This window comes from Mesoplodon bidens (genome assembly GCF_964165515.1).
Source record: "Mesoplodon bidens genome assembly, chromosome: 4".
Taxonomy (NCBI): domain Eukaryota; kingdom Metazoa; phylum Chordata; class Mammalia; order Artiodactyla; family Ziphiidae; genus Mesoplodon; species Mesoplodon bidens.
This window is the reverse complement of record NC_138160.1, coordinates 133,276,591-133,299,241: the sequence shown is the minus strand read 5'-3', so window position 1 is coordinate 133,299,241 and position 22,651 is coordinate 133,276,591. Positions and strand designations below refer to the sequence as shown.

General features: G+C 39.7%; 2 protein-coding genes across 6 annotated transcripts in view; one reads left to right on the top strand and one right to left on the bottom strand.

Annotated features, from left to right (window-relative positions):
* CNOT8 (CCR4-NOT transcription complex subunit 8) overlaps positions 1–22,651 on the bottom strand; it is a 58,843-nt gene that overhangs the window by 10,471 nt on the left and 25,721 nt on the right. The window lies entirely within an intron of this gene.
* The window catches only part of GEMIN5 (gem nuclear organelle associated protein 5), a 42,465-nt gene that overhangs the window by 15,809 nt on the left and 4,005 nt on the right, over positions 1–22,651 (top strand). For 2 of the 5 annotated variants that reach the window (XM_081233770.1, XM_081233767.1), the window contains exons 11-26: positions 209–345; positions 1,585–1,658; positions 2,368–2,549; positions 6,010–6,149; positions 7,146–7,317; positions 9,148–9,375; positions 10,405–10,509; positions 11,301–11,423; positions 12,196–12,291; positions 12,718–12,855; positions 13,872–14,019; positions 17,078–17,197; positions 17,727–17,937; positions 18,990–19,244; positions 20,697–20,859; positions 21,489–21,993. In XM_081233770.1, coding sequence (XP_081089896.1) covers positions 209–345; positions 1,585–1,658; positions 2,368–2,549; positions 6,010–6,149; positions 7,146–7,317; positions 9,148–9,375; positions 10,405–10,509; positions 11,301–11,423; positions 12,196–12,291; positions 12,718–12,855; positions 13,872–14,019; positions 17,078–17,197; positions 17,727–17,937; positions 18,990–19,244; positions 20,697–20,859; positions 21,489–21,993 — 2,797 coding nt within the window. Of the gene's footprint in view, positions 1–208; positions 346–1,584; positions 1,659–2,367; positions 2,550–6,009; positions 6,150–7,145; positions 7,318–9,147; positions 9,376–10,404; positions 10,510–11,300; positions 11,424–12,192; positions 12,292–12,717; positions 12,856–13,871; positions 14,020–17,077; positions 17,198–17,726; positions 17,938–18,989; positions 19,245–20,696; positions 20,860–21,488; positions 21,994–22,651 lie in introns of all 5 variants that reach the window. The other 3 variants (XM_081233768.1, XM_081233766.1, XM_081233769.1) reach the window with 2 other exon arrangements.

Sequence of the window (22,651 nt, the reverse complement as noted above, 5' to 3'; positions counted from 1 at the left end):
ATTATAAATATTAATGTAGAATTAATATACCCTGTTTACTTCTGCCCCCAACAACTGTGTTCAGATGCAAAGAACAGTGACTTTATTCCAGTAAATTAATGTAATTCTTTTAAAACATCTCATAGTATGATATGGTCATACTATAGCAACAAATAGTTAAGCTGGTAAAGTACAAAACTGATAAGCTTTCTTTTCTTATCTCATATAGGAGGAGAAGGGGACAGACCTTCCCTCACTTTATACAGCTGTGGAGGGGAAGGGATTGTCTTACAACACAACCCCTGGAAGCTTAGTGGAGAGGCCTTTGACATCAACAAACTCATCAGGGACACCAATTCAATCAAAGTGAGTTCTTGTGGTCTAAAGTCTTCTCATGATCTCTCCATCTTCTTGGCTTCTCATCTTGCATGATAAATGCCATTATAAGAGGTATCCATTATGCTCAGGCAGATTTCAAGCTTCTCTCAGTTGCAATGGTGATTTATTGTAAACTTTCCGATCTTGAATATAAAGCAGACTTTTCACGCCAGCCACTTTCTCCGGAGTGAGGTGTTCGTAAAAATAATTTTTTAAGATGGTATTCAAGTGCGGCTATAAGGTATTTTGCTCAAGACAGAATTGTCATTTTGTTTTTAATTTTTTTAGTGAAATAATTACAGATTTATACAAAAGTTGCAAAAATAATACAAATAAGTTCCTTATATCCTTGACTGAGATTTCCACATTTAGCCACATTTTCTTTACCATCCTATCAATGTATCTGTATGCCAGAACTGTCTTTTTAAATGAAACCATAAATGTTGAGATTTCCTTACTCTTTCAAATGAGCCTCTTTTACTGTTGCTCATTATTCTGTATTGCTAGCATAAAAATAACATTTAATCATAAATTGAATTATTTTTGTTGACTGTATTCCTTCATGTCTTAAATGTTATCTGAACATTAACATTCAACAATGAATAAAAGAGACAAAATTCCTATTCTTAACAAACTTTTAGTTTTGTGACAGTTAAATGTATGGATCAGAGGCTCATATAAGGAGTTTGGGCTGGAAATAGAAATTTGGAGTCTCTTCACATGAATGGTAGCTAAAGAAGCTGCAGGTATGTATGAGGTGATCTAAAGAGACAAGAAAGAAAAGAAGAGGGCCCAGGCAGCTTTGGGGAACACCAAAAAAAAGTTAGGAAAAAAAAAAGATTCTGGAAAAGAAACAGAAGAGATAGGAAGAAAAAAGGGTAGTGTGTATGACTTCTATTAAAAAGGCGATGACCCCCATGTTATCAAAGCCAATGGATATGTTTCATGTCTTACTGTGGGATAAAAATCATTAAGTTCATTTCACAAGGTTATACACTGCAGACATGTAGTATTTACTGGCCTCTCTTTTTTATCCCATTTAGGAAATCGTATTTCAAATACTTGCTCTTAGTAACTCTTTGGTGAATTATGTAGGTTACTTATAAGAATGACTGTTGTACAATTAGAACATTTTTAAACTAGGGATTTTCTTTTTTTTCCCACACTGTCATCACTGATCTGTAAGAACAATGTTTTCAGTCAAGATTGGTTTGTTTTGCTTTCTAGTACAAATTGCCTGTACACACAGAGATCAGCTGGAAAGCAGATGGCAAAATCATGGCTCTTGGCAATGAAGATGGGTATGTGTTTTGTTTCTTTAAAAAAAAAAAACTTTGTAATTGCATATATATTTGATCACAAGCTAATGCCATCTGTAATGTTAGTTGGGAAAACCTAGTTGTATTTGATATTCTGACTTATCCTTGACATCCTTAAATGACTCAGCTCTCTGCATCTTTGAGAACTGCAAAATAAGTTAAATATTTTCAGCCCAAAGAGAATGTTTGCCTACTCTGTGTTTTGGCTGTTGTGTGCTTCACAGAATCCTCATCTCCAGAATTAAACTGCCTAAATCTCCCTTCATTTTTTTTAAAGTAAACCTAGGCAGAAATGCTTTTTAGGCCTCACCATGCCCTTTCCAACATCTTTTTGTTTTTGTTTTTGTTTTTTTTAAGTTTTTTTTTTCCCTTTCCAATGTTGATCATAATAACATAGTCCTATTTCAGCCATTTGTTTATTAATTCTTCTTTTTAGCTTCTCCCTTGCACCATTTATTATAAGAGCCTGATAAACACAACTTTCCAGAGATTGTTGAGATTTGTGAAAACTGTTTGAAAGAACTACTTTTTGTATCTGGTTCTTTGTGAGAGAGTAACCTCTGCAGTTTATATAGGGTTATCCTATTCCATTTCACCTTTCTTTGACTGATGGGATGAGGAAGATACCTGTGTGCACTGGACTGTAATTTGAGCATCCATCTTTCTTGTCTTGGTGTGTTTCTTATTGCAGATCAATAGAAATATTCAAGGTTCCTAACTTGAAACTGATCTGCACCATCCAGCAGCATCACAAGCTTGTGAATACTATTAGCTGGCATCATGAGTATGGCAGCCAGCCAGAGTTGAGCTATCTGATGGCCTCTGGGTCCAACAATGCAGTCATTTATGTGCACAACCTGCAGACCGTCATAGGTAACTTTGGTTTCTTTCCATATTGGGGGTGGTATATGTGTTCTGCTACTTCTTGTTCCAATTTCTGTGCCTTTTTCCTTTCTTTTTGGTATTAAATACTACTTTTATTATTTTTCTGCTTTCAAAAGTAGTATATTCACCTTATTTAAAATACAACAAAAGTTTCAAACATGACAAAATTCCCTAATCCCATCCCTCAGTAAAAACCAGTGTTATTAGTTTGCTGCATGTTTTCTCCAGATTTTCTGAAGTATAGTTATTGCTATAGTTATTCCAGGCCAGGGGTAGGGATATGACTTTGCATCTTGTGTGAAACTGTCACTCTCCAAAAAGATTTTGCCAGTTTATATCCCCTTCCCTCAGTGTTTCCGTGTGTGACTGCATCTAATTCTCACAGTCCTGGGAGGTAGGTTTTGTTATCTTCATTTTCCTGATTAAATTGAGGCTCAGAGAGGTTAGCTCACTTCCTTAAGTCCCACAGCTAGTATATGATAGAGCCTAGATTCAAACCCAAATTGTCTAATTGCAGTCTGCATGTGTTCTAGTAACTACTAGTCCCTGCCTGGCACATTGGTCTTTTTCATATTTTCATATGATGTATTCCTTAATGAATCTTAAACTCTCTGAATTTCTTCAGCACCCAGAAGAACCATAATAAGTGGTCAGAGGCGCCTGTTCTTTTAATGTGAAGGAGATGTAATTACTTTTTTTTCTAATATGAAGAAATTATAATGTGACACTAATCTGTTTCCAAAGTGCTGGAGAGTATGTACTGTCAACCATAGTGAAAATTTCAAGTTGACATTTTAAATTTCTCTAGAACTAACTTCCAGTGATTTCCTGAGAATCTTTATTTGTAATAACAAAAAAAATTTTATTCTAGCAGTGACTCTCTCAAGTTAAAAGGAATATAGGAAAACTAATAAAGTGTACATAGATTTTTCTAATAATAAATAGTAGACAGTTTGTAACTAATAAGCATGATATGTTAGAAAGCTTATCCTAGTCTTCTGATTCCAAATTAAATATCTACCTTGGCAAAGGACATAAACTTATTTTTTTTAAACTGAAGTATAGTTGATTTACAATATCGTATTAGTTTTGGGTAGACAACATAGCTATTCAGTATTTTTATAGATTATATCCATTTAAAGTTATTATAAAATAATGGTTATATTTCCCGGTGCTATACAATATATCCTTATTGCTTATTTATTTTATATACAAGTCTGTACCTCTTAATCCCACACTCCCATCTTGCCCCTCCCCTCTGCCCTCTCCCCACTGATAACCACTAGTTTGCTCTCTATATCTGTGAATCTGTTTCTGTTTTGTTATATTTATTCATTTTATTTTTTAGATTCCACATGTAAGTGAAAACATACAGTATTTGTCTTTCTCAGTCTGACTTATTTCACTTAGCATAATACCCTCTAGGTCTCTTCTGTTGCAAACAGCAGAACTTCCTTCTTATGACTGAGTAATATTCCATTGTTCATATATACCACATCTTTATCCATTCATCTGTTGATGGACATTTAGGTTGCTTCCATATCTTGGCAGTTGTAAATAATGTTGCTATGAACATTGGAGTACATGTATCTTTTAGAATTAGTGTTCTCATTTTTTTCGGATACATGCCCAGGAGTGGAATTGCTGGGTCATATGGTACTTCTATTTTTAGTTTTCTGAGGCACCTCCATACTGTTTTCCATAGTGGCTGCACCAGTTACATTCCCACCAGTAATGTACTAGAGTTCTCTTTTCTCCACAGTCTCACCAACATGTGTTATTTGTGTTTGTGTTTTTTGTTTTTTTTTTCTTTGGCTGTGTTGGGTCTTCGTTGCTGCACGCGGGCTTTCTCTAGTTGCAGCAAGCAGGGGCTGCTCTTTGTTGCGGTGTATGGGCTTCTTATTGCAGTGGCTTCTCTGTTGCAGAGCACAGGCTCTAGGCGCACGTGCTTCAGTAGTTGTGGCACACGGGCTCAGTGGTTGTGGCTCGCGGGCTCTAGAGCACAGGCTCAGTAGTTGTGGCACACAGCCTTAGTCACTCTGCGGCATGTGGGATCTTCCCGGACCAGGGCTCGAACCCGTGTCCCCTGCATCGGCAGGTGGATTCTTAACCACTGTGCCACCAGGAAAGTCCCTATTTGTGTTCTTTTTGATGATAGCCATTCTGACAGGTGTAAAATGATATGATTGTGGTTTTGATTTGCATTTCTCTGATGATTAGCGATGCTGAGCATCTTTTCATGTGCCTGTTGGCCATGTCTTCTTTGGAAAAATGTCTATTCAGGTGTTCTGCCCATTTTTTAATTGGGTTGTTTATTTTTTTGACACTGACTTCTATGAGCTGTTTAGGTATTTTGGAAATAATCCTTTATCAGTCATTTGCAAATATTTTCTCCCATTCAGTAGGTTGTCTTTTCGTTTTGTCGATGGTTTCCTTTGCTGTGCAAAAGTTTTTAAAGAGCAGTGCAGATCTTTTTCTATTGTAATACTATCACCCTAGTTTGTTTTTTATTTCATATCTACTGAATAACAGAAAAAGGAAAAAAATGGCCAGAATCCATTTCATTTTATTTTTACCTTCTTATATTTAAATAATTGAGACTTAGAGGAAAGTTGCAAGAATAGTACAAAGGACTCCCGTATACCCTTTCACAGATTCAACAACTTGTATTTTGTCATATTTGCTTTGTTCTGTGTGTATGTATGTATTTTTCCAAACTGTTTGTGTTGCATGTGTCATGCCCCATATCCCTTAATATTTGTGTATTTTGTAAGAATAAGGCTATTCCCTTACATAACCATAATTCCATTATAAACTTCAGTTAATTTAATACAATAGTTTGATCTACCATGCTTTTTCTAGTGTTGACAATTGATCCAATATTGTCCTTTATATCTAGAACAGTCCCTCAGCCTTTTTTTTTTTTTTTTTTTGCCACACCACGCAGCCTGCGGGATCCTTGTTCCCCAACCAGGGATCGAACCCGTGCCCCCTGCATTGGAAGTGTGGAGTCTTAACCACGGGACCACCAGGGAAGTCCCTCATCTTGATTTTTTTGAAGAATGCCAGCCTGTTATTTTGTAGATGTCCCCTCAATTTGGTCTGGTCTCCTATTTTCTCATGACTAGATTCACGTCACACATTTTTAGCTAGAGTGCCATATACGTGATATGTTCTTGGTATCACATCCAAAATGTATTACTTTCATTTTGATGGCTTTTAGAAAGAAAGAATGATAGCTAACACTTCTTGCAGTAAGCCCATGTGCCAGGCACTGTGGATATGCCTACACACTTAACTACTAAACAACACTGCCCACGTACAAACAATATTGAAAATCACACAGAAAGCACGTGGCAAAATCTTGACTCTTGCCATGTTAATACCCTCCTTTATGTCTTTCTGTTGTTGCTGCTGGTAGAAATGACATCATCCCCTTGTCTTACAGAGAGCAATCCTGAATCTCCAGTGACCATTACAGAGCCCTACCGGACCCTCTCAGGGCACACAGCCAAGATTACCAGTCTGGCATGGAGCCCACATCATGACGGAAGGCTGATATCTGCTTCCTATGATGGTACAGCTCAGGTACTATTGCGTCCTTGATTCAGTGGGTTCTTCACTATGTACTCTAACTTAAACTCTTCCCTCTTTTCCCCCAGTTTTGTACAGACTCCTTCCCTTACCATTATCTTCTATAGAAAGGGATTTTTCTGAGCTCTAGAGGGCATTTTAGTTTATTAAACATATCTGGGCCCTTGGCAGGCTAAGTTTGGGGTGTATTTTACTTTGATGAAAGGGGAAATATTAATAGGAACTAGCTAAATTCTGATGTTTTTAAAGATTTCATTCTGACCTGCTGTCAGTTTAATGGACTAAAGTTGATGTGAAAAGTACTCCTCCCATTCTGTTCTATCACAGAATGGTGACTATAAATAATGAAAAAATATTTCTAATAATAAATTGGTAAGTCAGACCTCCAAGTTCTCAAAAATAAAGATGAGATGCCAAACCGGAGGTATGGGGTGAGTTTCGGATATCAGAACCAGAAGAGACCTTAGGATCTATCATCTGTGATGGATGTCTGTCTCAGTATTGAGTGGTAAATAAGCTATCTGCACAGAACTGAGAGCCATGACGGGCCACCCTTTGTGCAGTGCAGACTGGAGTAATTCAAGAAACAGCAAGGAAATTGATCATTTGCCCACAGACAGAAGAATCACCTGTGAGAAGTTAGAACCCTAAGCATCCATCACATGTGCAGGTGTGGGCTCTGAATTAGAATTCTCTTCATGGTATCTGAATCCCCAGCCCAAAAATAACATATGATACTGGTTCAGGACAGTGAAATCCATAGGGCACCATTAAAGCTTACTCAAAATCATCCACATGGGAATGCCTCTATATCCCAGAATACATAAACCTCCCACAGGAAATAGCACTTTCTGAAACTGAACTCCTAAAAGTACAAATCACAAGAGGAAATAAGAGTACACAGATTTATAAGATTTTTAAAAAAATGTATACCCCCCAAAAAACAATAGAATAACCAGAAATTATTCTCTGTGTGACTTTTGGTTTTAGGTGTGGGATACTCTCCAGGAAGAGCCTCTATGCAATTTCCGAGGACATCGAGGTCGACTGCTTTGCATCGCATGGTCCCCGTTGGATCCAGACTGCATCTACTCAGGGGCAGATGACTTCTGTGTGTACAAATGGCTCACTTCCATGCAAGAACATTCCCGGCCTCCTCAAGGTCAGTCAAAACCTGGAGCCCATAAAGGCTTGCCTAATTCCCTTTCTCCTTTCCTCAGTAAATGAGTTGACTGGAGTCAAGCAAGGAAGACATTCCTGCAGGGCGGCAGCAACAGGATGGTAGGGTTGGAAGCCCAAGCAAGGATAGCAGCCATGAGGGGCCTGAGGACAACACCCAAATAGTAACAAGTATACCTAGCACCCAGATCTTGTTTTCTAAATATCATTCTCCATTAAAAGGGACCGACCAGGGCTTCTGGAGAAATGGCTAATTCCAGGTTAGGACAGGAAAAATACAAGATGAGCCTGCAACATCATATGCCACAAAGGAAGGAAGTGCTCAAAGAATAGAGATCATCAAAAGGACAAAGAAGCCAGCTTGAAGGGGCTGGCTACCCAAATCTGGGACAATCTGAACTTGAAATAATTAACAGAATTCCATTTCTGGCTGTAAAAGAATAACTGGTACCAGATTTGCCCACTCACCAGAAATAGCTAGAAAACTAGACAGAGTATATAAACAACTAGAAATATACCCGAAGAAATGAAATAATACATCCATATAAAGACCTATAAAAGAATGCTTATAGCTTTATCTATAATTGCCACAAACCAGAAACAACAACCCAAATGTACATCAGCTGGTAAATAAACTATGGTATATCCTGTAGTGGAATTCTACTCAGCAATAAAAAGTAACTACTTTTAAACACAACAAAATGGATGAATCTCAAAAAAGATTATGCCTAGCAAAAGAAGCCGGGCACAAAGATTAAACACTGTATAGCTAATACAGAGTATGAAATGTAGTTATAGGGCTTCCCTGGCGGCGCAGTGGTTAAGAATCCGCCTGCCAGTGCAGGGGCCACGGGTTCGAGCCCTGGTCCGGGAAGATCCCACATGCCGCGGAGCAACTAAGCCCATACGCCACAACTACTGAGCCTGTGCTCTAGAGCCTGCGAGCCACAACTTCTGAGCCCACGTGCCACAACTACTGAACCCCAGCACCTAGAGCCCGTGCTCCGCAACAAGAGAAGCCACTGCAGTGAAGAGCCCGTGCACTGCAACAAAGAGTAGCCCCTGCTCGCCGCAACTAGAGAAAGCCTGTGCACAGCAACAAAGACCCAATGCAGCCAAAAATAAATAAATAAAATAAATTTTAAAAAAAAGAAAAGAAATGTAGTTATAAATCATATGAATTTCTAAAACAGACAAAACTAAGCTACAGTGACAGCAAATCAGTGATTGCCTGAGGCAATGAAATGCATAACCTAAATCTAATCATGAAAAACATAAGGCAGACCCAATTTGAAGGAAATCTGACAAAATAACTATCCTGTAATCTTCATGAGTTTCCAGTCATGAAAGTCAAAATAAAATCTGAGCCTGTTCAGGCTGAAAGAAAGTAGAGACATAACAAGCCAGTGTGACATGTAGTCCTAAATTGATTCTTGTTGCTATAAAGGACATTCTTGGTACAACCGGCAGAACTTAAGTGAGGTGGGAGTAGATAGGAGTAATGTATCATCGTTAATTTCCTGATTTTAATGGTTGTGCTCTGATGATGTAGGAGAATATCCTTGTTTGTAGGATACACACTCAAGTATTCAGGGGTAAATGGGCATTGTGTTTATGATTTAATGAAATCCCAAAAGGGTTTGGTTTGGTTAACACTTTGATAATATAACTAAGAATTCATTGGGAAGGAAGGGAAAGGGCCAGAATGTTACCAAAAAGAAGAGTAATAAGGTTTTGGAGATTATCTCCTAGAGTGCTTTTAACTAAGAATAAAGACTTTAATCTATCCTTTTCTGAATTGTGATTTCTATAGGCAAGAAAAGTATTGAATTAGAGAAAAAAAGGCTCTCTCAACCTAAGTCAAAGCCCAAAAAGAAGAAAAAGCCCACCTTGAGAGGGCCTGTAAAGCAGGAATTGTATAACGGGAATGAAGAAGAGAGTGTAAAGGAGAGCTCGGGCCCTGTTGAGAATGGAGTGTCAGACCAGGAGACTGAGGAGGAAGCCCGGGAGCCAGAGCTACCCTGTGGTGTCACCTCGGCAGGTATGTGGCCAAATCCTGTGTTTCACTAACTCTCTAGGACTTAGTAGTCATGACCAGGAAACTAAGCCAGGTCTACCTTTGAACTGTTAAGGGGATCTAATGGATGATTGGGATGGAAATATTGAACTTCTATAGAGAAAACTTCTTATCAACTTGAGCAGGGTAAGACTGTGGGACAAAGTGAAACTAGGGCAATGTATACATAGAAACTTACATGGGGAAAGTTTGAAGAATATGATGTCATCAGCCATGGTTACTGAGAGAAACCATTGTCCCTTACAAATATCTGACCTAGAAACTATCACCACTCTGGGAACTTGCAGGCAAACAATATAAATAGGACTGACTCATGTTCAATTCTACAGCAGAATATTTTGACGTGACAGAATTTTAAATGGCCAAAATATATGGTACAGAGCCCTCCCTGACCCTCTCCATCCCAAGGGATGGCCACTGGGACCCACAGGTTGGGTAAATAAAGATCTAAAAAGTTTAATGGATTTATTTTTTAGATTCATCAGAATACTTCTTTATCATAAAATGTTCTTTTACCCCTGTAGATCAACAACTTAGTTTGGGTTTTTTGTTTTTTGTGGGGTTTTTTGAGTTCATGGTGTGTACACTCAGGATTGTGACTCTGTATCCCATACACTTTAAATTTCTACTGGTAAAGTTGTTCCTCGTTTGTGGAATTAAATATGCAATTAGTCCTTTGTCACCCAAGCCAAGTTTGGAACTCCTAGACCTATGGTATAAAGCTGTGGAGGCTAGAACCTGTATAACTTTTCCTTAGATCAATTAGTCAAGAGTTCTAAGTAATAAACCTACAGATTCCTGGAAGGCAGTTTGTGAGATGGGGAAAGGGAGACTACCCATGCTTCCTATCTGAAATATTCCATCTTATATTTGGGGTAATAGATAAAATCACACCATTAAGACTGGTATACTCTTAATTTTTAAAAAGAACTAGATTCTACATTGTTCTTATCCACATTTTTTTTCTTTTTCCCCATGATGTACTTTCTAAAGAACCAGTTATCTGCACTCCAGCATCCTTAGGTTTTGATAAGTCAAAAGTCACCATTAATAACAAAGTCACTTTACTGAAAAAGGAGGCACCTAAAGAAAAGCCAGGTTGGTATTTAATAATTAAAATATTTGGGGGGACTTCCCTAGCGGTGCAGTGGTTAAGAATCCGCCTGCCAATGCAGGGGACACGGGTTCAATCCCTGGTCCGGGAAGATCCCATATGCTGCGGAGCAACTAAGTCCGTGCACCGCAACTACTGAGCCTGCACTCTAGAGCCCGCGAGCCACAACTACTGAGCCCGCATGCTGTAACTACTGAAGCCTGCGCTCCTAGAGCTCGTGCTCTGCAACAAGAGAAGCTGCCGCAATGAGAAGCCCGCACACCACAACAAAGAGTAGCCCCCTCCCACCACAACTAGAGAAAGCCTGTGTGCAGCAATGAAGACCCAACGCAGCCAAAAAATTTTTAACAGAAGAATAAAAAACAAATTAATTTATTTGGCTATTACAAATAAATAAATAAAATAGTTTGTTAAAGTATCCTCAAATATTACATGCAACTGAAAACTCAAAAGTTTTCAGTTTTTCATTTTGTTTTAGATTTTAAATATTTGTAAGTGTTTTGATTGTTTCGATTTGGGGTCATTTTTTTAGTACTTGAGGAACTGTCATTTTGCAGTTGTTGATATTGCTTCACAAGTTTTCACAGGGACACGTTTGTGTGTGTTGTGAACATTGCCCCCAGCTAATTTAATTTGAAAGCTTCCTTATAAGAGTGGGAACTTTCTCTGCCCAGCAGTATCCCTCCAGTAGGTTACATATACAATGGGCATGCATTCAGTTTTGTGTTTTTGATCAACTCTTCCTCAGACAGTCTGTACTTTTATTACATTTCAGAAGCCTTAATCAAGAAGCGAAAGCCTCGTTCCATGCTTCCACTGAGTACAAGTCTGGACCACCGATCCAAAGAGGAGCTTCATCAGGACTGTTTGGTATTAGCCACTGCAAAACACTCCAGAGGTACAGAAATACACTTCCTTGGCCCATCCGTAGTCTTCTGGGAACTGACACATAAGAAGTGCTTGTTCATATGTTGTTATGAATGAGCCAACAAATGTCCAAAATTGTTGTTTTTCTGCATCATCCCTCCCCCACACCCTGCTGCCAGGTACTGTCCACACTCTGACCACTGTCAGCACTCTCCAGTGCCTTGGAGACATAATGCTCTGCTTTTCTATTATAAATCAAGTTGTTGCCAGCCATATGGGTGCTGGAATTGGTATGATGGCTTAAATATCTCAGCGTGAATCAGTTCCATCAACTGTTTTTCCCCAGTAAACAGCATGTACATGTAGAAAAAAAAATCATTTGCTCATTGGAAATAACCCTTAATACGGCAGTTCGTTTAAAAATTTTTGATGGAAGTTTTTGTTTATAGAAGGTTTTTTGGTTTCAGTTTTTCAAAGCCCTCACCTAATGTGTGTTATTTTGACATTTGAGCAACTTTTTTCTTTTTGATTTTGAATTTTATGTGTTGAAAAGGGATGCACACGATAAAATGAAATTCAAACAGTATAAAATCTGAGCCTGACAAACCTAACAAACCTACCAAAGTATTTTCATATTTTGCTATCTTTGTAACCAGCAGGGGTCTCTGTTAGGGTAAACAAGGGCACAGGACTCTCTTTCTCAGCATCTGAAATGGGTGTTACATACATTCGGAAGTAACTGGACAGAAAACGGTAACCTATTAAATGACTTCATCTGAATTTTGGTCTTTTTGAATTAGCAGAGCCAAAGGAGGATGTGTCTGCTGATCTTGAGGAAAGATTTCACCTGGGGCTTTTCACAGACAGGGCTACCCTGTACAGAATGATTGAGGTTGAAGGTGAGACTAGTCCAATCAACACAATCCTGTCCATCTTTACGCTTCCCTAACGCTTTATACATACCTCTTTTACGGCTGCCATCCTGTGGTATGGTAATGGTTAGTTTTACACATCAGCTAACAAGGTTTTGAGTTCCCCTATTTGCATGTTCACAAACAACCCTCACTCGCATCTGTCACAGGACCCTAAACATACAGTGTTCATTCTGAGTGTCTGAGTGCAAGTGAAAGTGGGTGGGTGGGTGGACAAGTGACTGAGTGGGCTTCAGTCCCCATTATGAACACTCTGGGAAGTGACTTACCCATCAGCCAGTGACTACACATTATAGGAATTTATTCCTTTCGTTCATCCTGCCTTTCTTTTTCTAGAAGACAGTACAGACAGATGTTTCTGAAACATCTTCCAAATATTTCTCCTCCAAACAGGAAAAGGTCACTTGGAAAATGGCCACCCTGAATTATTTCACCAGCTCATGCTTTGGAAAGGAGATCTAAAAGGTGTTCTGCAGACTGCAGCAGAAAGAGGGGAGCTGACAGACAATCTTGTGGCTATGGCACCAGTCGGTATGTTCTTTTCAACAAAAGCCCTAGCATCTCTAGGATACATCCACTAAAGATAGACACTGTCTTGAAGGACAATTTGGCCATGTCTAATAATGAAATTTAAAATCCACATCCCTTTGACCCAGCAGTTCTAACTGTAGGAATTTAACTGCACCTACACATGCAAAATGGCAGATATATATGGACTATGACTGCAGTGGTATGTGTCATAGCAAAAGATCGCAAGAACCTCTATGTCCATCAGTATAAGACTGGTTAAATCTTGTATATCTATACAGTAGAAACTCCTATAGATACCCAAAAAATGAGGCAGCTCTGTACATTCTGATACAGAACGGAGCTCCAAAATTTAGTAAGTGAAAAGAATCAAGGTATAGATGCACAACAGAATATTTACTACTCTGTCACTGATACTTATACATGTGTGGTTATATATTCATAGATTATTGCCAAAAGTTTCAAAAGAAACTAATAATAACGGTTGTCTCCAGGGAGAGGAATTTGGACAAGTTTGGGTAGTAGGATGCCAGAATAACAAGGAAATTTTTTATGCCATGCCTCATTTTTTAGCTTTTTATTGAAGTATGCCAGAGAGAGAGATGGAAGTACACAGGTCATGAGTGTACTTGAATTTCACTAACTGAATACACCCTTGTAACTAGCACCCATATCAAGAAACATAACATTACCAGCACCCTAGAAGCTTCTCTCGTGCTCCCTTTCAGTCAGTGTACATGCACCCCAACAAGGGTAAGCACTGTCTGACTTCCATACTCATGTACATTTGAATTTTGTACTATTTTTTATGTATTACATAATCAGAGAAACAATTTACATTTCAAAAAATAGGGATGGGGAGAGGTAGATGAAACATGATCAGATGAAACAGCAACTGAATTACTATCTAAATGTTCTGCTTAATGCAGTGACTAACAACAAGCATTTTCAACCCAAATGTACATACTTTTTTCCCTTAAATCTGTTTTTTGTTTGTTTGTTTGTTTGCTTGCTTTAAGCTGGTTACCACGTGTGGGTGTGGGCCGTGGAAGCTTTTGCCAAACAACTGTGTTTTCAGGACCAGTATGTCAAGGCTGCCTCTCACCTACTTTCTATCCACAAAGTGTATGAAGCTGTGGAGCTGCTCAAGTCAAACCATTTCTACAGGTCTGTATGACGCAACAGTTGAACCAGCAGTTGGATGTAATGTGAAATTAATCTACGTAACAGTTCTGTTTCATTATAACCACCATAAAACCTTTATTGTAATTAAACATCTCAAATGTACACAAATGTATGTTCACTAGCTTAAACATCAGTGCACCCACCACCTATACTTAACAAATGTTCACTTTCAGCAATATTTGCTATTGATATTTTTTAAAATTTCTTTATTGTTAATACAAATAAAGAAAAGAGCATGACACAAATGAACAGCTTAATGAATTACTAAGAGAGGAACTTTTTTAAGCCCCACCTGTGAAGTGAGAAGTATAACATTCCAGACTTAGTTGAATTGCCTTTCCCCAATTCTGTCCTCATCCCTTCTCTAGCAGTAACCACTCTTCCGAGACTGGTGTGAATCCTTCCTGTTCAAGTTATTATTCTTCCACTACAGTACATATTTATTTAAGTACAGAAAACAAAAGCAACAAAATACTTCTTGTAGACAGCATACAGTTGGGTCTTGTTTTTTATCCAGTCTGATAGTCTCTGCCTTTTAATTGGAGTGTTTTAATGTAAATATTAGTGCAACTGATTTAAATCTACCATCTTGCTATTTCATTTCTTCTTTTCCTGCTTTCTTTCTGATCAAATTTTTTTTTTTTATCTCCAGTACTGGCATGTCAGCTTTAATCCTTTATTTCTTTTAATGGTTCCTTTAGGGTTTATGATGAGCATCTTTAACTTATCAGCTTACCTTCAGATAATATTGTACCACTTCTTGCGTACATCGTACTTCTTTCTTTCTTCATGTCCCTTCCACTATTGCTGTCATACGTTTCACATACTATATACATGTTATAACCCCACGTTACAATATTAGAATCCTTACTTTAAACAATTACCTTTAAGTTTTTAAACATTTTCTTAGATTTGCCCATATATTTATTTCCAGCGCTTTCCATTCTCTTACATAGATCCACGTTTCCAACTGCTCTCAATTCCTTCTTTCCCGTGAAGAACGTTAACATCTTTTTTCGTAGTGTGGTCCCACTGGTGACGTAGTCCATCAACTTTTGTTTGTCTATAAAAGTCTTTAATTTTGCCTCTATTTTAAAGGATCTTTCAGTGGGTGTGGACTTCTAGATTGGAAGGTTCTGTCATTCTGTGCTTCATAGATACCATTCCATTTTTTCTTGGCTTGCATTGTTGACTTGACTACTGCATTTATTCTTATCTTTGTTACACAGGAACTATGTCTTTTTTCTCTGACTGTTTTTAGGACTTTCTCCACCACTGATTTTCAGCTATTTCATATGATGGCTTTGGTGAGACTTTCTTTTAATCCTATTTTGGTGTGTTGTCTTCCTTTAGAGAATGCCGGACTCTGTTCTGGCAAGCCGTAAAGTTACCTGCAGGTCAACTTGATCTTTTCCTGGCTGTTTTAAGCTTTCTTAGGGCAAGTTCAGAGAAATCCATACTCTAGAATTAGTTTGCCCTCCTGCCTTCTAGTGTCTTTACCGAATGCCTTGTGTAAGTCAACAAATCAGAACTCAAATGTCTGGGTGGTCAAAACTCGTATGTCTCCACACCCTGAGTGAGCCCTGGGAATTATTCAGCTTATCGTTCCCTGATTATTCTTTGTACAGCCTTAAGGACTTTCCTACATATGCACAGCTTTGTGTTTAAACCAGAGACTCAACAGGATCCCTAAGCACCGTTGTGGAGCTCTTTCTCTGGACAGCTTCTTCCTTCCTACTATCCTGCCCCACAAATTCCAGTTGCTTCGTCTCCCCTCAGCCCTGACTGCTGAAGCTCTGCTGGGATTCCTTCTGGGAAAATGGTTTTAGGCAGAAAGCCAGGGCCATGATTGGGCTCACAACATTTGTTTCCTTCTCTCCGGGATGACAGTCCTGTGCTGCCTGGTGTCCAATGGCTGAAAACAGTTGCTTCATACCTATTTTCTCCAATGTTTTAATTTTGCAACAGGAGGATACGTCTGGTCCTAGTTGTTACTCCATCATGGCTGGAAGTAGAGGTCTCAAATTATGTACTTCTTAAATATTGCTGTGTCTAAATCACCTTAGTCTAAAACACTTTTATTCCAGCTACAACTTTATGTTGGCTGCAACTCAGAAGCTGTATGTCATTTGGCAAATAGTAGTTCCGTCAGTTAACACGTATCCTCCAAATGTTAACACATCTCACTATAAAATATCAAAAAAAATCACATTCCTTACTTCATCAGAAAAGTCTTTAACTTTGGGGAAGCCGTCAAGCTCACAGTGGCAGGCACAAGTTTCCTAAAACTCTAATTTTCACCTGAAAGCTGAAGTTTTATCATTGGCAACAGTACTGTTGGTTGTTTTCCATGAAATGACAGGCTTACTTTGTTCATTTTTGAGAAAACATCTGCCAAATACTCAACACTAAATAACTATAGTTTGTCATTCTTTCAAGAAGTAATGAGATTCCATCTTAAAAAAAAGCAACTAGTTCAGCTTGCAATTCGTTCATACAAGTTTTTCATAGAGAGAACCATTGTACTTTGGAATTCAGCAAAGAATACAAAATGTTCTTCCCATTTTGTCACACAGAATATTAACAGGATGTGCAAGATTTACTGAAATTAATCATTTCTCCTTTTCAAGGAAATTTACTTTTTTTTTTTTTTTTTAACGACAAGGGCCACTAACTGGATTCTTGCTCCAGATGCCAGCAGTTTACCCACCATTGCTTTCGCATAATCAGTACAAATGTCAACACACTGAGAAAAGGCAAATAACCTCTTGACATTATTGTGAAAATAGTCTTGACCTCATGAACCCCCTGAAAGAGCCTTTGGAACTCCGGGAATCCACAAACCACACTTTAAGAACTGATGACATAGGTGAAGAATTGAGCACAGCACGCAGTTCTAACTTGCCCTGTAATGCAGGGATACAGTTTTTTTATGGGAAGTTGGAACAAGACAGACAACACAAAGGGAATGGCTTATCCTACCTCGCAGCCCCTCCTAGGGCCTCTTTCAGATTGGCTAATTACCTATTCTTGCCTCTAGGGAGGCTATTGCAATTGCCAAGGCCCGGCTGCGCCCAGAGGACCCGATCCTGAAAGACCTGTACCTCAGCTGGGGAGCCATCCTAGAAAAAGACGGCCATTATGCCTTAGCAGCCAAATGGTAAGTCTGAGGGAAACAGGAGTGCATTCAAACAAAGAAGAGCTTCTGAAAGAGCTGGATGAGGATGGAAGAAAGAAGTTTAGAGGTGGGGGTGAAATAACTAGCAAATTAAAAAGCATATATGTATTAAAGCCAGCTTCATAAGATTCATCAGGATCTACCTACTTGGTATTTATGTAAGTCACCATAACTTCAAGAAATCCAAGTCGTGGACTTGGAAATCACTCCTTTCTTTAGGGATGTCTTGTATCATTAAATATGGGAAATGGGAGGGAATGACTCCTTTGCTTGGGTTCAACTCAGCAACTGCTGAAGTTCCTTTATTTCCTTAACCTGTATAATGCTGCCTCTTCGGCTTCTGCTGCACTGGCCTCAGCCTTCACAGGGACAGCCGCAGGTAATGACACACCTGGGACCACAGAAAGGCACGCAAGGCAAAGTGGACAGAAAGAAATGATCCAACCCTCTGGGGAGCAGGTGTAGGCGATCTGTTTATGACACTCTGCTTGAGTTTTCTTTTGTATTTTAGCTATTTAGGAGGCACTTCAGCTTATGATGCAGCCAAAGTTTTGGCCAAAAAGGGGGATGTGGCATCACTTAGAACGGCTGCAGAGTTGGCTTCCATCGTGGGAGAGAATGAGTTGTCTGCTACCCTGGCTCTCAGATGTGCCCAAGAACTGCTTTTGGCCAGGAACTGGGTGGGAGCCCAGGAAGCCCTGCAGCTCCACGAAAGTCTAAAGGTTAGTCTGTTACTGCCTCTCCTGCTTTTAAGAGGGATGAGCCCCAAACCCTTTTCTAGTCAAATTCCAAGTGAATTACCCAGTTGCACAAGCTGTACCAATTTGGTAAGTATCCTTAGAAGTGTCCAGCAAGCCCTGGCCATACTATCCCATTTAAGTACTGTGGCTTGTCAGTTGCCACATTCAGAGTAAAAGATAATGTGGTTATTGACAGTAATTCCCACTGCTTAGCAGTCGAATAGCCTTTAGTCAGTTCAGCCCCTGTGTTTCTTCATTGATGTCATCAGCACAAAAATGAAGAGGAAGAGGGTGTGCTTTGAAGAAAATGGATTGGCTTTAACAGAAATCATGTTGCTCTACCTGTAGCAGCCCTCTTTGGCTGTTAGCTGTAATTCTGCCTATATGAAACAGAGACCTTCCCCAGCTTAAGTGAGAAAATATTATAGGGATATACAAGGAATCTCATGGCAACTGAAAACCCAGCAGAAGGAAGGATTTTTTTTTAGGCCTTTTCTCTGTGCTCTCTTCTCTTCCAGCTGATTCCCTCTGTTAAACCTACTTGGATACAGCCCTTAACCACTCCCCCAGCTCTCAGATCTACACAGCTTGTCTGCTCCAGCACCTTCTGCCTATGATGCTTTAACTTCTGTATGCCTTAATCTGAAGTTTGGGCAGAGAAAAAAACTAGATGAGTCCAGCCCATCTTTTCTCAAACTGGGCCACAAGTCTTAAGTGGCTGGCCTGCATGTGGCTTTAATTTCAGTGAGTAGGGCTATAGCTGGGGTGTCATATTATAAATATGGTTGCTAAAAAAAAAAGTAATAAATATGGTTGCTTGAGCTCCAAGAGCTGTGGGTAGGAATCCCCCAAAAGGCATTTGGAAAAACTGTCTGTTAGATCACCTCTTTTCCCCATCCCACAAGACTCACTGGGCTGGCAGCACACTGGCTGCTGCAAATGCAAAGGGGGAGAATCTGAGAGACTGGGGAGAGCTCTAGATAATGGAGCACTTCCCTGCATAACAGCTCCTCTCCTTTGTTATCGGGTTCCAGGGTCAGAGATTGGTGTTTTGCCTTCTTGAGCTACTGTCCAAGCACCTGGAGGAAAAGCAGCTTTCAGAGGGCAAAAGCTCCTCCTCTTCTTACAATGCGTGGCCCGCAGGCAGCGAAAGGCCCTTTGTGGAAAGGGTGACTGCAGTATGGAAAAGCGCCTTCAGCCTCGACTCCCCAGAGCAGTCCCAGGCAGCATTTCAGCAGCTGCAAGATATCAAGTACCCATCTGCTACAAGTAACACTCCCTCCAAACAGGTACCCCTTCTGCGTGAGCTTTTGATATTAATCACTCAGTAGTCTAAGACTTCTCTAATCCATGTCTAGTATAATAAGGAAACATGCAGAATGCCAGTTTGTATTTCAGAAAAGATTAAGCCAGGCCTAGGAAACCTGGAAAGATCCCTTCAGATTAATTAGAGCCCTTTATCTTTAAAGTTAGTCTTCCATCAGAATTCCCTTCTAAAAGAAAAAGAAAAAAGTCTAAAAACAAAGAAAAGCACAGAAACTAATATAATAATAAGTACCCATCAATTAGAATTAATTAACAGATGTTCACATTTTGTCATTTTTGCTTCATGGAGTCTTTTGGTTTTGTTTTGTATATTCTTTTGCTTTTGGTGAAAGAATCAAGTTGAAGTCCCTCATGTTCCTGTCCCCGGTGCCATTTCCCTGCCCTAGCTCACAAAAATTTCAGCCCCTGCATCAGACCACATGTGTTATTTTGTGGCTTCCTTATGTGATCACTGTTTATAAAATCTTAAACATACCTGTGCACGATGACACCCAGCAACCCCACTGCTTAGGTATTTCACTAAAAGAAGTGAACCCAGGTGTCTACACAGTCTTGTACAGAAATGTTCATAGCATCTTAGTTCATAATAGCCAAATAGAAACAACACAAATGTCCATCAGCTGGTGAATGGATATACAAACTGCAGTATATCCATATAGTGGAAAACTACACTATGCAACAATAAAAAGGAACAAATTACTAATGCAAAAAGAGTATCAGTGAATCTTGAAAGCATTATGGTAAGTCAAAGAATCAAGTCACAAAAGACTACGTACTCTACTGTTCCATTCATATGAATTATAGAAAAGCCAAAATTATACTGGCAAAAACTAGATCACTGGTTGCCAAGGGATGAGGAGAGGGGAGTTGAATGCAAAGGGGCACAAAGGAGTATCTTACAATGAAAATGTTCTGTGTCTTGATTTTGGTGGTAGTTATGCCATATGTATGTGTGTGTGTATACATATATATGTATACATATATATATATACACACACACATATATTTGTCAAAACTCATCAGATTGCACACTTAAAATTGATAAATCTTAATTACACTCCAGATTTTTTTTAATTACAGCTTTTAGTTCAAGAAACTCACTTTTTGTTTTAATTTTTGTTTACTCTTTAAAATTTTGTTTTAATTTTAATTTTTTGTTTTAATTTGCATTTAGCAAATGTCAAGGCATTTTCTTAGCATGAACAGACTTTAACACCAGACAGTGTATGCTGCGGTACAACTAAATATGAAAGTTTCCAGTGAGGAAGCAAAAATGGGTGGTGGAGATAGGAGGACCTTTCTTAATTGTGGACTGTGTGTACTTCCCAAGTGCAGTTAATAGGAACATTTCTGGTGTCATTCCCAGTGCCTGATGTGAGAGGATGTTTAACTGAGATTCTGGCTCCTCTCTCCAGCTCCTGCTTCACATTTGCCATGACCTGACCTTGGCAGTGCTAAGCCAGCAGGTGGCCTCCTGGGACGCAGCTGTGGAAGGACTGCTTCGGGCTGTGATCCGGAGCTACAACTCAGGAAACTTCACCATCATGCAGGAAGTGCACTCAGCCTTTCTTCCGGAGGGTAAAAGACCCCCAGCTCTGCTGGAGCACACCCACTAAAGGATGATATAACCACCGCCAGTGTTGTGGCACCAGGAGTACATAGGTTATTGAAAGACAGACATGGGCCAGTGTGTCATATAGTAGACAGTTTGAATTCTCTTACCCAACCCTCCTTAAGAGGTAGCCAGAATGACTAAGCTGTTTTCCTTTACCTGGTCCTACCTACCTACCTCACTGCCTCCTATGTACTTTCCTACACACAGCTCTAGAAAAATAGCAATGTGCTCACAAGTTATTAAGAATGGAGAAGACATTCCTTGAGCTGCACAATTAGCCACTAACCTAAAACATTGTGGTTTTTCAGAGACACAGTGGGATCTTACCCCCAGAGCCTTCAGTGGGACAGATGAAATACTTTTTCTATCATGCTTTAAATGGCCTGTAGCAATGAGGACACTGCCTTAGGCCAAGAAATGTTTAGCTCTGGTTGGCTTCTGGTGGAAAGCATGTGGTCCCATGGATCACTGCTTTTCTGTTTCTTGGGATCTGATCTGCCTCTTGGGTGATAGGAAACAACATGCGGGCAGGAAGCCAGATTTCTGACAGATAAAGAAATGAACAACCCTAAATCCTCTTCTTCTCTCCTAGGCTGTGACCACCTAAGAGACAAACTGGGTGACCATCAGTCCCCCACCACACCAGCTTTCAAAAGTTTGGAGGCCTTTTTTATTTATGGACGTCTGTATGAATTCTGGTGGTCTCTCTCCGGGCCTTGCCCCAAATCCAGCATCTGGGTAAGGCCTGCTCACAGAAGGACAACCTCTGTTGAGCAGAGCCAACAGCTTGACAATGTCAACCCTGAAGAACCTGACCCCAAAGCTTCCCAGCCAGAGCCAAGCAGAAATCTAGAACTAGACGTGACACTCACAGAAGAAGGTGAGCAAATGCTGAACGCTTGTAAGGAGCTCTTTTCAGAAAAGCATGCTGGTTTCCAAAATGCACAGAGAACCATTGCTGAAGTCCAAGAGACCCTGGCAGAAATGATCCGCCAACACCAGAAGAGTCAACTTTGTAAAGCCACAGCAAGTGGCCCTGGTAAGAATGAACCTGAACAGAAAGCAGAGCAGTCCCTCTCCAGTCCTCAGAACCAGTGGTAAGTACTGATTCAATACAACATGGAACTAAAATACCCCGCTGGATTCTCACAGAGTACTTGATGAGACTGATCAGGTCACTTGGAAGCACCACAATGCAGTCATTAAGGCACAGGCTTTGAAGTCAGATGTGGGGTTCCAATCCTGGCCCTGTTCAGTGACCTCAGGCAGGAGTCTTAATGTCTCTGAGCTTTAGTTCCCTCATCCATCAATGGAGTACCAACTCCATCCTTGCTTGTTTTGAGAATTAAACAGAATCACAAATATTGTTAATAACAACAGTACAATAAAACCCTACTTTTGTGCAACAGATTCCTAAAGAATCAATCATGTAAAATAGGGAGTTGCATTATTGCATCATTTATGAAAACCATTGATTTTTTTTTTTTTCGCCGTGCCACGCGGCTTATGGGATCTCAGTTCCCCAACCAGGGATTGAACCCGCACCCTCAGCAATGAAAGCAGAGAGTCCTAACCACTGGACCGCCAGGGAATTCCCAAAACCATGGTTTTTCAATTGTTCAGTACTATCCCAAAAAATACACCAAAAGGGTAGTGTACAGAATTACACACTAAACTGTAAAAAAATCCCAAATGGTCAGATTGCTGCAGCATCCTAATCATTTCCATTGAAAATAAGGGCCAGGTAGATATAGA